Source organism: Convolutriloba macropyga, chromosome 3, assembly GCF_964194025.1.
Source record: "Convolutriloba macropyga chromosome 3, txConMacr16.3, whole genome shotgun sequence".
Taxonomy (NCBI): domain Eukaryota; kingdom Metazoa; phylum Xenacoelomorpha; order Acoela; family Convolutidae; genus Convolutriloba; species Convolutriloba macropyga.
In genome coordinates this window covers 71423593-71440169 of record NC_134470.1, presented here as the reverse complement: position 1 = coordinate 71440169, position 16577 = coordinate 71423593, and the positions used below count along the sequence as shown (strand labels likewise).

Here is a 16577-nt window from a genome sequence, read left to right as displayed (position 1 = left end):
TCAAAACGTCTCAGACAATCTTTGTTAACTCCAAAGAAAGCTAGTTTCACGTATGCATCTTTTGCAAGTGCTCTTGAATTATGAATTGGCCGGTTTTTTGCTAAATCATTTCGATATTTATGCAATAGGTTATATACTTTTGATATATTGACCTTTCTTTTTCAAGCCATTTACAGCTATCAATAGGAATCAGAACAAATACGTGTTCCAAAGAGAAGAACAGAAATAGCAAGGATAGTCTTGGTCTAATCGTTTTCCTAGTTTTGTTTACTTTTTCCTACATTAATTACAGAAAAGAAACAGTCCAATCAAGTAGAACTAACAACATGTCCAATTGGCTTCAAGGTCCAACTGGAAGCCAATTTAGTTCTTTAGTAGATGACTTAAAGTCGTTTTCACTTTTAAGAATGCTTTTTTAAAATCAACAATGGATTATTGATCTTCGAGACTTTTTTCTCCTTTTTGGCCAAACTGTAGCTTAAGGTCAGCAAAACAGTTCGCATCATGTTTCTATTGATTTAAAAAAAATGATACTCAATGCGGTTTTACGTTTTCATTATTTTTACGTTTTGTTGCGGCTTTACGGTTTTTTCGCTTGGATATGAACAAGTACAGGTTGAATATCAAACGAAAATTTTTAGTGGATCGCCTATTCTTTTAATGGCCTCGATGTTGTTTTTTTGGAAAAACAAACAATAGTTTGATCTGCTGAATGATAAACACTGGATAAATGTAGTTCTTTGCAGCTTTTAACGCGAGAACAAAGCATCCCATTTTCTGATTTCCGTTTATTGCTAAAGTTTTTATGACTTTAGAATCAAATACTAATATTTTTTTGTTTTACAATTTGTAGTTCTCTTTGTCTACTTCTTACCTATTCTCATTAACTGCGATTTGCCTATCAAAGCCTATCTGCGATTTGCCTATCAAAGCCTATCAAAGCCCATTTGCCTATCGTGTTCACGAGAAAAACAAGAGAATATATCTAAGATTTTTATTGCATTGCTAACGGTTTTAATGGCTTCAATACCAGTTTTTGTTGCAAGTTGTTTATTTTATTTCTGATTTTTATCTATTTATCGTTTATTTGGGCGACTTCTGACATATTCAGAGTATTGAAAAATTTTAATAGCTTCTGTTTGAGAAAAAAGGAACCTAATCAAGGATTTCAGTTGCTAGCTAACGTTTGCATGTCTTTGTCAAATTAAGATTTCAAATTAAATCTTAAGATTTTCATTATTTGAATGTGTTTGTTTTCAGGAAAACATAGACATATGTTTTTTAACTTTGTCGTTTTTGTTCTGTTTGTCTACTTGTTGACGAGTCTCATCAAGGTCTGGCCCCACGTTTTACTCTAGAGGATAGCAAACTAGTTGAGGATAGCAAACTATTTTATCAAACTGTAAGGTTTAGGTTTTTATTAAAACCATTTGAACTCGTTTTTACGTAGTTTTTTTTTTTAAAAAATAGACAATGAATTTTGGATGTAAATGTTTGTTATTTGATTTTTTGTGTTTGTTCTGTCTCGTAGTCTTAATAATGGCAGGTCACATTGGCCTAACAGTGTGTCTTTACGCTACTTTAATTAGTGATTGGAGTTTGAATTTTTTTCATTCATACACCAATTATTTTTGTCAATTTTTTTGAGTTATTTTAAAAGTTTAGTTTATCTCTTCATCGTTTATTAGACAATTAGGCCACACTTGTGGAACAAGCGGGGTCACAACGTTATGTGCGAACGCACATTACCGAGCATCCTTGTCTCTGTTCATAAGCATTCTACATCTTCAATCAATTGTGGGAATATTTTTGTACAGAAATATTTTGGTTTTGCAGATAACCATAGCCAATTAAGGCCATTGAAGGTTTTTTTACTCCAGTTAACAAGATCATTTGTTCTTGTATGGTTTTCAATCTTAACAGGGGAACACAATTATGAATGCTAAGAATGAAAGCATTTATGACCGGGAAGTATGGCTTAAGAAACCACGCATGTTTTATTTGATGTTTAAGAAAACTTTTATCAGCTTTGTATGGTAACGCAGATCCCGTTAATGGAGAAATCAATTACTAGGGCACCATTGTAAGAGGCATCTAATAATATATTTGACATTCATAAAACTAAACTCATGACCATACTCAATTTTTTTCCAGTCGCCCTTATTAGTACAAAAGCACTCAGACCTCGCCCAAAAAAATTTGCCAAATTTTCGCGATTGGCGACTTTTTGCTGAAAGCAACTCATAACATTTGTATGACCAGCATCCTGGGATACTCGAACTATGCAAACTTTAGTATCTCTTGCAACCTAATTTACTCGTGTTAAATCTACTAATATAGAAATCGTGTTTCCAATTTGTAAGAGAGGGAAAGATGTCTTGAAAAGGTCCATCACTTGCTTATTGGGCAACAATTGCTCGATCATATCTGAAGAGTTCAATTCCAGTTTTGGGGACACGCATGAAAAAAGAGAACCCGGCCGACATTTTTGGGTCTCGTTGTGAGACAAGCTGCAAGCAAGTTATCACGCCGACCTTGAGACTTATCTTCCCATGTGAATTCGAAAGTAAGTAGAACCCACTTTTTCTGAAAACATAAGCAAAAAATGCATTTTTAATCAAAAACGCACATAACTGAAAAGAGTAGCGTTTTTTACTTAGCATTTTCGCTTTCGTAGTGGTATTTTTTTAGTAAAAAATCATTTTTAAAACTAACCTATGAATTTTCCAACTGTTTCAGAACTTAAAGAATTACAAGTTTTTTTCGAAAATGAGCGGTTTTTCTCTTATCTTTGACATTGTTGTATTATAATAATGTTATGAGATGAGGATGATAGGTGGCGTTCTTCTCAGTGCGCTTTGCTAGCCAAGAAAAATAATATTTTTTTCTTCAGATGCTCAAAATGTCTTTGAATGAATAAATCTCTAATATAACTGTATTCAGAAGAATTACTCTTCATCATTTTAAGAACTTGAGAAATTTAAACATTTTTAAGAAATTGATCACATCTCATGAAAAAGTTCGAATGCATCTTATGTAAAAACTAGGTATTCAAAAATGACTTTTAAAAGGTTTCAGTCCTTGACTTACAGCTTACAGCAAAAACGATCTGACACGCTCGCCTTCTAAAAAATATTATCAAAACTGCCATCTAAAAATACCACTCAAAAAGCGTCAAAATCCATAAGAATAGGCAGATTCCGGAAAACCAGTATCAAAAACAATCATGATCAGAAACAAAGACAGTTTTTGACTTGTCTTGGCCAAAAAAGGATCAAGAATTTTGAAATGAAAATGTACTACTTTCTAGAATGGCAAATGACCTAACTTCACCTTTCAAAAACGGCTGTCTAATACTGTGAGAAAACGATAACTCAGCAAAACTTTTATAAACCTCTCGGGTGTTATTTTTGGTTTTTTCTGTTGAACCAAACATTGAAATTGAGATCTCAAAAAAAGTTATGCGCAACGTTTTTTGTGAGAACATTTGATTAAAGTTGAAGTTTTCACTAAATTACAAATGCTCAGTTTGAATCACTCAAAATTTAAAATATAATGTGGCATAATTTGAGGTAAAACCGCCTTTATTCATATAAACTTAGCACATTTTTTGTAGATTGGTAGTTTATACCCTATGTCACTTTTTAAAGAAGGAAACAACAAATAATGGGAAAAATTTAAGCAAAAAAAACAGGAAACAATGAAAAATTCATTTTAAACAATCTAAAGAGAAAGACTGAACGATTACTTCTAATCAAACAGAGTTCCGAGTTTTGAGAAAGCATTTTGCGTTGTATACTCTGAGCCTTATAGTTTGTTCAAAAAATGAGAGAGCACTGGTGAAAGTTGAGCTGTTTTATGATATAAAATATCAAAACCGCTCATTATGTACTAAAATAACCCGTTCTAAAACAGTCATCTCATATAAAATCTGTCAAAAAATGTTTCTTAAAGACATCAATCAACAACAGTCAAAATCCCTAAAGTTAGTCGGTTCTTGAATTAACATTCAAAAATGATCATTTCCCTAAAGCAACGTACCGTTTCTACGTGTTTTTTCAATCTGGATCAGAATTTTTTAATGATTATTTGATTCTTTATATGCTGCAAAGTTACTCATGTTCACTTTTCAACGTGGTCTAAAACCCCGAGAAAACATTAGTTCAGGAAATCTTTTGGTCTTTACTTCTGGTTTTTTTATCTACTCACGCATTGAATTATTTATACTAAAACCAAATTACCTGAAAAAAATTTCTGAAAAAATCATTTTTCGTAAAGCACGCAAATTCGATTAAAACCGCATTGAATAATTCCTGGAGAATTTTCATGACTTTTCAGTTGAATTGCACAACAATATCAAAATAATCCCAAACATTAAATGTCCAATAATTTTTGCATCCAAATGTTTGTTATAATCGATGTCTGTTTGAATAAAAAAGAAATGTTACACTATATTGGTTTAACGAGAAATAATACATTCTTTTCAAGTAGAGGACCACGTGATTACTTCTAATTACACAGAAGGCTTTAAGTTGTGTAAAGAAAAACTGTAGATAGCCTTTTACTTATTTTGAACTAAGTGTCATATAGGTTGATATTCTTTGCAAAGATCAAGGCAGTGTAATTTTTAAAGATACTAAGCGCTGACCCAGGTTGAGGTCCAGATCCAAATTTTTGTCTGATCAGATTTTTCACTCCAAAATTATCTCTGAACAGACTTTCCAGACGGAAATTAACCCTGATCAGACTTTCCAGACCCAAGATGCCTCTGATCAGACTTCCCAGACACAAAGGGTCTCTGGTCAGACATTTCTGACCGAAGGCGTTCTGGTCAGACCATCTTCAGACCATGGTCCAGACTCAAATTCAGACCATTGCCCAGACCTTAATCCGACTCTGATCAGACTCAAGTGCGCTCGAATGAGTCTTTTGGGAAAAAAATTTTACTTATGAACAAATCTCTTAGTTTTGCTATAATATATTCATTTCATAAAAACTGATGTTTGCAGCATTTAATTCATCTAAGGAAAAATCAATTATAAAAGTATTGCTAAAGAAAACTAAACCCAACAATTGACACCAAATTTTTTTAGTGTACCGCTGAGTGTACTTTTCTGACTCAATGGATGAGTTAAGACAGCTTTCCATAAGGAACTTCGTGGTCTCCAGTTGATCAAAACTTCCTCTGAAGGGGACCGGCCTTTAGTATCAGCTTGACTCCTTCTTTCTGATCAGAGCTATCGGACTTCAGATGAGTCTCTGATCAGAACGCTGATCGACTGGGTCTGATCATAAACCAATTTTCGTCTGAATCTCAACCTGGGGAGTTATAAAATAGATGATGCTAAGTTTAGGTGAATTTACCTGAAAAAACACCTGAATAATAAAAAGTTGAATTTTGACTTGTTTTCTGATTAGAAACGAAGTCCGCGACGAAAATATCGTCGTTTCGAACATGTCGCTTTCCGGAAATCTGGGTGAAACATCGGATGTTCAAAAATCATCTGTTACCGTACGTGTTGAAGTGCAACAACGATCCCGCCCAATGTGTTCGAAGGCAGTACCCTTTTGTCGCCTTCTTTGGTAATACCCGAGCAACACAATTACAATGGACCTGCCGAGAGTGGTACGTTAATTTTTGGATCTATTCTATTTCGGTGGCTAAGCTTCCTGGGCAAATGACTCATAACTCTCCCCCCCCCCCCCCCCCCTCGAAGAGCATTTACTTTCTGAAACTTTGAAATAGTAACATTGCTATTATGACAAATAATATTTTGTGAAGGGGTCATAAAACCAATTATGCAATCCCGCTTCCTATAGGAGTGTTCTGGAATAGGTTTTTCCTGCTTTTTTAGAATTTTGATAGTAAAAAATTTTGGAAGAATTTTAATGTTTCCATTAGAGGCACAGTAATAAAAGCTATTTCATTCTACTCTTTTTACAATCGAAATAGATTAGGACTATAAAGGACCGCTGTCCATATTTTCAGGAAAAAATCAAGGTAATAATAATAATAATAATTATAATAATAATAATCAAGTTTTTTAATAATTTCTCAAGTTTTGACCTCTTGTTGTCCTTTTTCTAACCCTATGTCATAGTCTGAATAATTGGTTAAAGATAATAAAGCGAAAACATCTATTGCTTTCAATTGATACCTGACGGCTCTGATGACTTTAAAACTTTGTGTTTCTTTTCAAATTTGCTGCTTCCGTAATCTTAATTCTGGAACTCTGGCAACTTGTAGCTGAGTCTCTCATAATTAAAGACAAGTCCCATCTTTTTTAGCGAAACAAAATTTGTTTTTTTTTTTGTTTTTTTTCCGGCTGTATTTTCCACAAATTGATTTATGACCATTATTTGTAGTTTCTTTCTGTGCCCTGTCGAAAAGTTATGATAATGACGGGCCCAAAGGGCGTTTAAAAGAGGATAATTAGAAAATTTATATTATTTTCGGTAGAAAGATGGTTTGAATGCTTTCAATTTTTTCAAAATTTTCGATTAAATTTTTGGTTTATGTCTGTGTTTGCGGTTTTTTGTAGTTGTATTACTTACTTTGAATTATGCCATGAATCAGTATCAGTGCAAATTTCATTATCGTAATGATTTCTTATAATCATATGTTTCAAGAAATGCGAGTTTTAAAAACTTTGCCCCGTTTTGATCTTCTTTTTGTCGACTTGATACCTAGTTGGGTTACGGACTGGCCCAGGCTGCTTTTCTCTTTTTTGTTCAATTGAGGTTTTATTTGTGCTCGCTCATTTGACAGTGCTCATCTGATTTTATGATTCTTATCTGATGCTTCAAGGTCGTTGGGCTGCATTTTGCTCTATATATTATTTTAATTGTTTTTTTTGTTATGTGTGTTGTCTCGTAGTCTCATTAAGACAGTTTGATTCGTTTAGCGATTGTTTTAGAGCAGTTTGTGATTTAATGGAAGTTTCTTATCTCTTCCTCATTTGTTGTCAAAAATTTGGATAAGCGGGGGCGGAACTTGATATACAAACACACACTACCGAGCTTCCCTGTATTAATTAATGCTTGCATGATTTGTGTATATTGTTTTTGTTTCAAGTATCTTAAACCTTTTGGTAATAATCTAATTTGACTGTTTCGAAAAAAAAACTCCGAAATCACGGGGGTTGCCAAGTTGCCTTTTTAGGCATTGCCAATTAGCAGACTGTAAACGCGATTTCCAACTGGTTCCCCGAGATACGTTGCAAGTCCTGCTTAAAGAAGCAGTGAAGTTCTTTTGCAACTGGGATCGGAGTGTGAGATCGATGCGTGATGTTAAAGATATCTTAATGGAGTACTACAGTCTAAATCAGGAGTTCGGAAATCAAGCGATTACTTTTGATAGCCTTAGTGCTTATTTTCGAAAACATCAGATGGATAATTTCAGCAAACTTGGCTGGCTACATGATTTGGCAAGAGCTGAATTTATTCGTATTCGCGATCAGATGGAAAATTGAGACTATATTGACGTTGTGAAACTTAATGTGGAGGTTTGCGGTTGATGTTGTCAAGCGAGCGGGATTGAAATTTAACTAATAATAACGCTTGTTTTGAATCTAAATTTTGCATGACTCCATTATTGACCTAAAAAATTCATTTTCGTAATTTTATTGGAGGAATTGACTAATTTATTTGACACTCGCGGCCCAAGATTTGCCCGCCCGACTTTAGCTAATGCAGACAGGGTGTCCAGATCTTTCAAGTCCAAAAGTCAGAGATGGGCCAGATCAAACAGACCGAAAGTCATGCGTAAACCTGGCTGCAGAAAATTTGGGCACCGGTGGGCAGTCGGAAAAGGCCAAACCGAACAAACTGCAGGTTTCTGGGCTCGCCAAATGTTCCCTGGGCAAGACTCAAATGTTGTTTCAGTAGTTCTAATTGTGCATCTAGACAAAACGTCTTACGCATTTTTCATAATCAACGTCAAGTTACAGATGCAAGCTTACAAGAAGAAGTGCAGTCGAATTCGGGCAGATGTGTAAATGTGTAGTATTCCATCTCAGCAACCGTTTAAAAATAACAAACCTGCATTTTCGGATAATTTATTTCCTCATCAATTAGACTGCATAATGCATTGTTTATGCATTTTGTATGTTAAGTTTATTATTATGTCCAAACAAATACATAGCTTGGCACGAGATCTTATTCTCCTGCAATTGCAATTTTTTATTCTGGGTTTCTAACATTTGGAAATGCTTAACGGTAGAGAAGAATCAAATTGTTCTTTACCCGAAGGATCTCCGTTGACTATATTTGGCCGGCTACGGCATTTTTTATTGTAGCAATGGAGTACCCCGGTTGAGGTGGTGGAAAAATGAACCGGTTGAATCAGTCGAATTAGTCATGATTAGACGGACAATACGAATAACTGGCCGTGACTCGAATTAGCTCGCATTAATGCGAAGTACCTCGAAATAATCAGACAAAACGCGGTTATGTTTCGAGCCTGAGAGACTGAAGATTATTGATCTCACGGGACGCTTATCTATGGTCACTAAATCAAAACATGAGCTTGAATATACACTACTCTCCTAATTGTAATTAACACCGATAACATGTCACCCAAAAAAGGAGAATTTTGGACTATTTTCAGTCTCTATCAATAAAAGTCAAAATCGGAGGCAAAGTCACAGCATATGCTCGATGAAGAAGAAGAGAAATTGAGACTTGAGACGGAGAGAGAAACAAGTTCGGCTATTGGAAAGCGAAAATGAAATTTCGTTATTTTTTTGCGGAGTTCCATTCAATTGGCGCACATTTTTTGTAAATTGCGATGGAAAAAATGGTATAAATGGTATAAAAGAAAACCATATTTTAAGCCCTGTTAAACCATATTGAAAACCATATTTTCTGCGTCTTACCTTTCTTCGAGAAAATCGAGAGTTTATTAAAGATTGACATAATTAAAAACATCATTTCATTTGTGAAATTAAAAATTGCATTTCATTTAAAACTGCTTAACAATATCTGATCATTATCAGTCAGTGCCTTGAAATTGAAAACGAAATAAAAGTCACCTGAAAGGATTGTTGAAAAGATACTGGTCAACTTTTGATTTCTCTAGTTAATAAGGTTTGAAATTCCGAATTTTTTTCACTTTTCTCGACTATTTACGTTGAAATCTGACTCATTGATAAAAATTTGTTATTTCTAGAAAAATTGTTTTAGGCCAATGTCAAAATTTACCTAGTTTGCTCCAAAGTGCGGTTCACGTTGCTTAAAGATCAGGTAGCAGCATAAGTTCATTCTGCACTCTCCAAAAGAATTTTATCTATTTCAAAAATAATTTGTCAAAATTTAATTGCGAAATGAACCACTTGGCATCTAATTACAAAATTAAACCAACCATTTATATCTCAGATTCAAAATTCCTGCATTTAAATATGAGAATAATCTTAAGCTGAATCCTTGAGCATTTTGCAATACAGTTCAAAGAATCCGAAAGTCAGAGCTGTGGAGATCGCACCCATGACAAGGTTGGGACTGGCTACCTTGAAGAGACCACCCACGTCTTCTTCTCTGAACATGGTAACTGCCCGTAAGTTAACCATTTGTAGACAACATATCTTCCGAGTTCTCGTCTAGCTTCGTCAAAGCCCTTGAAATAAAAACTAATACGTTGCCGACTAACGCAGAACAACTTGCTCTCGAACGACAATCGACATCTTAGAAATCCCTCAAAAAGATATTATTAGAAATCCCTCAAAAATCTGAATGGGTTGTTGTACCGATATTGGCCGACTTTTAATTTCTCGAGATATTGAAGTTTGAAGTTCGGAACGTTTTTTTCACTTTTCTCGCCTATTTACGTTGAAATCTGACTCTTTGACAACAAATATTTCTTTTTTCTAGAAAAATTAATTTTAAGTCAATGCCAAAAATTACATAAAAATTTTGCTCTATAGTGCAGCTCACATTGAAAAAATTTGATTTCTTCGTTTAAAAATCCTAAAAAGAAATGAAGGAAGAAAATTTTGCAAAATTGTCTCAGAATTATTTTTTTTAAAATCTCTTTTCGCATTTGACTTCAATAAACAGTAGACATTATCAAACATCTTTGAATTAAAACAGTTGGTACTACATATGATACGATACAGATATTTAAAAACTAATCATAAATAACGTTTTGAAATTTTGGTGTCGAGAAAAAATCACCAGCCTCGGTAAAATATTCAATTTTGTAAAAACTTTCATCATTTAATTTTTCAGAAAAACGTATTCAAGAAGTATTCATTGCTGAAAATGTTTGCGAATATTACAAAATAGGTGGAAACTACATGATAATAACATCATCGAAAACGACAGTTTATAATGACAGCCTTTTAAGGAAGACTAACGAGAACTATCATTATAAACAATTCAATTAAGATCTAAAATTCAGGCAATTCTCGAATTATAGTTGACGACAAGAAGCATGAGTATCTGTTGACGAGCCTGAGGCGCAACGTTTGTATAGCCTGTTGAACTTTTGAAAACTTTGTGAAATACAGTTTTCAAATCCAGCTATAAAACAGGCTAAACTTGTTTAGCAACGTTCACACGATTTTTTGTTTCTTCTTTATCCTTTTTACATGAAGTTCGCTGTCAAAGTGATCGAACACTAGATGTTGAGAATTATCAGATTTGAAAAATACTTTTCGAACGCCGCTGAGAGCTTTTACTCATTGTACAGCGCTCTTCTTTTTTGTATTTAGCTAGCAAATATTTATAATTTAATTATTCAACCTGTTTCTATGAATAACCTTATTTATCTATAAGTCTAGCTCAACTATACAACAAAGGAGTATTGCTAACAATTTTCTATTGCCGTTCAAGACAGTACTGAATGGAATTCCATGACCAACTAAGCAAGCAATACCTGCAATTATTTTCAGAACGAAAAGCTACATTGCACGTCGTGTATTTAACCCAGACATTTCAGACCCAATGTTGAGCCTTTAAATTTGACTTTCTGCTCTCAATAATCACGTCTAGGTGGCATATACGCCCAGCCTACTCTTCGTCGAATTGCCCTAACCTATGCCACCCTATTGACTAATGCCCCCCCCCCCCCTTAGCTTACAGAGTATATAAATTTTATTTCCCCAGACGCACATGCTATATTTTACATAGTAACGCTCTACATAACTAAACGTAATTTATATGAGGGGGGAGTTGAAACGAGTAGACTCACAACATACTCTGAGAATTCAAACGTTTTTTCCATCTTAGTTTTACAAAAAGCAACGCAGGTTTGGAAGACGCACTTCAGAAAATATTTGAAGTTTTCAGTTTCCATTATCGAGCCGTTGTGGGCCGCAATTTCTAGTTAAAAATTCTAGTTGTAAAATTAAGACTTTTATGTTTAGGCTGTCTAAATTAACAAAACACATTAAAAATTGACACTGTTTTTTTTTCGGAAAAATTTACAAACAGTATACAGATTGCCGAAATGGCATCGAAACAGACTTTCGTAATGTAGGAAACAGAAAGCAACAGATAAAAAATTGCGTTGATTCAGTTGCCAACCATATAAATGACTAAAACGTTTTAGAACAAACACCTCATTTCAAGTTCAATCGAAGTTTGCGGAGTGAAATGTAAAACAAAACAGAGCGTCAGAAGACGAAACAAAAACCAAAACATAGAGCACCGCAATAAGGCTACGCTCAGCTTATAGGTTCGCAGCTATAAAACATAACGCGCGTTTTCGGCCCACAGCCTATGCCGCCTCATATTACAAGCAGCTAACGTTGCTTAAAGATCAGGTAGCAGCAAAAGTTCATTGTACACCCTTCTTGTGCCAAAGAATTATCTATTTCAAAACAAATTTGTCAAAAATTAATTGCGAAATGAACCACTTGGCATCTAATTACAAAATTATATCAACCATTTACATATCAGGTTCAAAAATCCTGCATTTGAATATGAGAATAATCCTAAGCTGAATCTTTGAGCATTTTGCAATACAGTTCAAAGAATCCGAAGGTCAGAGCTGTGGAGATCGCACCCTTGACAAGGTTGGGACTAGCTCCCTTGAAGAGACCACCCACGCCTTCTTCTCTCATCATGGTAACTGCACAGTCAGTGAACCCTTTGTAGACAACATATCTTCCGAATCCTCGTCTAGCTTCTTCAAAGCCCTAGAAGTAAACAACAATAACTAATACTTTCGAGTAACAAACTCAAAACAAACACCCGGTGAAGCAATATTCATTCAGTCCAACGCAACTCAGCTTATGTCCTTGAGAAATTTGATGAGAGGAACTGATAAAAAGCGGTTCGGAGTTAGAGATCAGGCATGATGTCTTGCTTTTAACTGGAACAACAATAGGGAATATAGTTGTAAAGTGACTTAGTGACTTCACGGCAGCAGCTGTTCGTATTCTTTTCTCATTCGAAAATATACCCGGATTTCCTTCAAAGTACTCCCAGATCCTTTCGTACTGTATTATGTCTACGATCTTTTCAGTTTGTGCCTCAGTATGATGTGCAACCTAGTTATACAGCACGTCCCTTGAGGGTTGCAAACAGTATGCACCTACTAAGCTGAATTCTTTTTTGGGGAGTGGGGTGCATAAAAGAAAAGATTCGGTGCGTACTGTATGCTATGCGCACAAATCGGTGTTAGCAACGGATGGCTGCTCAGACCTTATTTACTAAACTGTTTTTTACACAAATTATAAAAACCTTCATTTTCTGAATCAAAAGGCATTCGGGGTTCTAACCTGAATCATGAGACGCTTTTTGAACACATCCAGTGGATGAACAAACACCTTGACGAGCAAGCCAGAAAAGAATCCGGATGCAACATTCACTACGTTTTCCTCAATAATCGGAAACTGTCTCAAGGCTGTGTGAAACATTTTGTAAAACCCAAAAGTAAGCCCCGCTGCAGGGAATGTCTGAACAACTGCCGGAACTGTTCCTCTGTAAAATCCAATAGCACCGTCTGCTTTATGTATTTTTAAAATTGCATCTGGAATTGAAGAATAAAACGGCTTAGCACCTTGTGAAACCATTCGAGTTCTGATAACGTCCAAAGGCAACGCAGCAACCGTTGCCACGGAACCGCTAAATCCTCCGATTGCAAATTGAAGAAGAAAATTATCTTTCGAATAATTCAAATCTTTTAACTTCTGGGTCAAAAACTTGTACGTTGAAAATTGTACAGAATTATACACAATAGTTAAGGCTTGGCCGGATAAATGACCTTTCCAGAAAGATTTCACACCCTCTTCGTTCAATATGTTCCGACATGTTTGAAGCCACGATTGATATTTGCTGTTGTACCCTCGATTAGCCAACATCTGCCGATTCTGATTGGTTGATATGATTTCCGCCTGGAGCTGCCATCGTATTTTGATGACGTCAAATGGATTTACAAGCAACCGAACCGAACATCCAGTTAAAGCTCCGGCAATAGCCGCCGATGACACTGAAAAATTCTTGACCGAATCCAGGTTTAAAATAGGAAATGAAAACGGAAGTCATATAGACCAGAGGTGTTTCATTTAAGAAAAGCTCAATTTATCTAGAATGATCGCACAAAAGCTCAGATATTAAGTAATAGCAAAAACTGCTCTTACTCTTAATATGCCGATAATATAATAACGTTAATATATAGCTGCTCGTCATCGCTTAATACAGCGTGTTATTATTAATAACTCTACCAAAAGAAAATGTACACAAATTAGATGCAATGTATCTACGTCGCCATCTTCATTTTTCTTACATTTGTATATTCTACTTCATAAATTGGAAAAGTGGTATAAATTGGAAAAGTGGTATACCAAACGCGCAGAACAACTTGAGTCGTGTCACGCCATTTTAGCTTCAAGTACTTGCGAATTTCTTCCATTCATCCTATGAGAAAAATACTTAGGAAGTATTTTTGAAATCATAACAACAATGATTTTAAAACCTTTTGCTATGCCCGGACGGTGAAAAAAAATATTCGCAACCTACATCAGACCTCGCAAAATTTTCGAAACTTTCCGTATTCACTCGTATTTTTAACCCGATCGCTGTGGCTCAAAAATCTATTAACTAAGCTGAACAAAGACATTACAAATCAAAGAATTTGAGTTACACTTGAGCGCTGTCGTTGATTACGATGGAATCAACTCAATGCTTGAGAAAACCAATATAAACAAGATGAACAATTTAAGCTTGAATATTACGTCCGAATAACGTTTTTTTTTCAATTTTTGTAGTCAGGACCATCAGACTCCAATGTTGTTAGCAGAGTAGGCAATAATTCAATGTAATGAGACTTTTTCCGGGCATCGGGTGCTAGTTTTGGGCACTGTTCTCCTTGTCTACCTTCTAGTTTTTTTGCTTATTTTGTGAGTTAATTTTTGAACATGCATTTAAGTTCAAATGGTAACTAAGTCACCTCATCGAGTTTTCTCAGGACGCTATTTCTTTCAAGTAAATAAACAAGATTTAAAAAATATTCATTTCGGTTTGTATAGCTCAGCGTTTGTTAGATATTTTTCAGTTTAGCCCCTAAAATTTTCCTAAAATGGATAAGAGTTGTTCGAGGTGACTGAAAGCGACAATTACCCATCTTAACTTCCCAGATATGAAGTTCTCTCAATGAGCATAATGTTTTCACTTAAAATTTCTTTTTGTCAAACTTGCCTTTTATCGTTCCGTTTGGCGTAAAAAACGCAACTTTCTGTTAATAGTTCTTATGAACTGAATGATTTTTGCAAAAAACACAAAACTTTTGAAGTAAAAAGACAAAATTATTAACTTTTTTAAATTAGCATTTCAGTTCCTTTTCATTTTGGCCATAATAATTGGCAGTAAAAATACAATATTCCTTAGTCACCAAAAACATCAAAATGGGGTGTACAGTAGCAGTACAAACGATTAGCAACTTAAGCGGTGCAACTTACGCAATTCCATTTTTTTCCAATGCCATTATACACCAACTGCCATTTTACCAAATGCCAACTTCAATTTACCCTATTGTTAAAATTACCAGAACGACTATTTAGCCGACTATACAATTAAATGGCCCGTGGGATTTGATATGAAGCTATCACAACCGAACATTGGATAATTGAACCAAAATATCAAAGAGCATTGAGTAAGTTGGCAGGTGGGCTAAAATGACTTTGGGTAAAATGGAATTGGTTAAATTGTCATGTAACCAACTTAAACACTTTGCTGACAATTTTTTGTGAAAGCCAAAATTCCCAGCTGCATTGCTCTCTTTTCAGTTTCTTGTTTCCCAAAGATGTCAAAGAGCATAGAAGTAGAAACATTTTCCAATATCTGCACATTAATTATTGTTCGAATTTCTTGAGCACACAATGTAATATTTATGCGAAAACCACAGATAGCATCACAGGTTTAATAAGGTGGAGAGTTGGATCTTAGTGACCGTTTTGGTTGTTTTTGCTGCATTTTGAGAATTTTCCAGACGTCTTAGCTTGAGTTACAGGCACGGTTCGTCATCATTGGATCAGCAAGTTTTTTTTGCATTTGCTTTCTTTCTAAAATTACAACGGCTGGAGTGATCATTTGAAAAAAATGTAACGCATTCAACTTTGTACCAAACACGTCAAACATTTTCCAAAATTAGTGCATGTTTTTATTGCTTTTTTTATTTCCTCGTGTTGAGCTGCGAAAAATGCTAATCAATTTAATCAACCTTAACAAAAATTAATACCATAGTCAGATTTTACTCCGGTCCGAACATTGTGCTCCGTTTAATTGTTGTCCACGGAAGCAACGTACACAAAATTCCTACAGGAAATCTGCTGTTGTATACCAGTTTTTCAGATATTTTAATGAAAAATTGTCGAAAGACGGAAAAACCTAAAACAGAATAAACCAAAGCACTCCGGACAATTATTTTCAAAAAAACGAACACTCATCCACATATTGCTGTGCATAGCACACTATTGCATATTGAGAAAACAAACTTGAAATATTAAAGGTAGCTAGCTCTATTGATATAATGTAATCTACCGTCAGAATGATCAGGTACTGATTCGCCCTGCTTTGCATCTATGTCGCCAAAACCGGATGGGTCAATTACATTCTATTCGGAAACATTTTATATTCGAATGAATTACTTTGGCAACTACCTCAGAGGACCGCAAGCTATTGTACTGCAATTTACGCGTGTATTTAACTGAACCCTTAATATAAAAAACGCCATACTAATCACGGTTTCTTCTTCCTAATTTTCCAAGCACTACAGTGACTTATTCAAAACATAACCGACTAACGTCGGGCGAATTGCTCTCAAACGACCAGCAAACGGTTGGCTTCGTCAGTAGCTAGCCACGGGGGGGGGGGCTGTCTCAACCTCTAAGAACCGCCCTTCACACCATAAGTATAAGTCTCCAAAATATTTTAGCTGAAATAGAGCTGAAAGGCTCTAAGAGCACTTAATGCCCGCTGGGCGCTACCAGTGTATCCCCTTTTTGAGGACGAAAAGTCAAAAGCGCCAGACGAAAAAACTGGCAAACAAAAAATCGCATAAATCAAAGCCGGCAGAATACCGGAATACCAATATAACATAAAAAAAGCGTTACAATTTTTTCAGTTCAGGTGTGTGG

At 35.1% G+C, this 16577-nt stretch overlaps 3 protein-coding genes across 3 annotated transcripts in view; 2 read left to right on the top strand and 1 right to left on the bottom strand.

Moving 5' to 3' along the window:
- The window catches only part of LOC142336427 (beta-soluble NSF attachment protein-like), a 409326-nt gene that overhangs the window by 28872 nt on the left and 363877 nt on the right, over positions 1 to 16577 (top strand). The window lies entirely within an intron of this gene.
- LOC142337266 (uncharacterized) lies at positions 2140 to 7529 on the top strand. Its single transcript, XM_075386423.1, has 3 exons — positions 2140 to 2566; positions 5419 to 5626; positions 7163 to 7529. Exons 1-3 carry the CDS (start codon positions 2461 to 2463, stop codon positions 7470 to 7472), a joined length of 624 nt encoding a protein of 207 aa, XP_075242538.1. The 5' UTR covers positions 2140 to 2460; the 3' UTR covers positions 7473 to 7529.
- LOC142337265 (mitochondrial thiamine pyrophosphate carrier-like) lies at positions 11821 to 14117 on the bottom strand. Its single transcript, XM_075386421.1, has 2 exons — positions 12723 to 14117; positions 11821 to 12137 (listed from the first exon to the last, which is right to left on the bottom strand). The coding sequence occupies exons 1-2, from the start codon at positions 13302 to 13304 to the stop codon at positions 11934 to 11936; spliced, it is 786 nt and encodes a 261-aa protein (XP_075242536.1). The 5' UTR covers positions 13305 to 14117; the 3' UTR covers positions 11821 to 11933.

What these genes read in the sequence shown, in the direction of transcription:
- LOC142337266 (XM_075386423.1), top strand. Translation starts at nt 2,461, where the DNA reads ATGAAAAAAGAGAACCCGGCCGACATTTTTGGGTCTCGTTGTGAGACA. An exon ending in CTTCCCATGTGAATTCGAAA is followed by an intron (nt 2,567 to 5,418) that starts GTAAGTAGAACC and finishes TTTTCTGATTAG; the next exon opens with AAACGAAGTCCGCGACGAAA. An exon ending in CAATGGACCTGCCGAGAGTG is followed by an intron (nt 5,627 to 7,162) that starts GTACGTTAATTT and finishes TTGCCTTTTTAG; the next exon opens with GCATTGCCAATTAGCAGACT.
- LOC142337265 (XM_075386421.1), bottom strand. Translation starts at nt 13,304, where the DNA reads ATGTTGGCTAATCGAGGGTACAACAGCAAATATCAATCGTGGCTTCAA. An exon ending in AAAAGCGTCTCATGATTCAG is followed by an intron (nt 12,138 to 12,722) that starts GTTAGAACCCCG and finishes GTTTACTTCTAG; the next exon opens with GGCTTTGAAGAAGCTAGACG.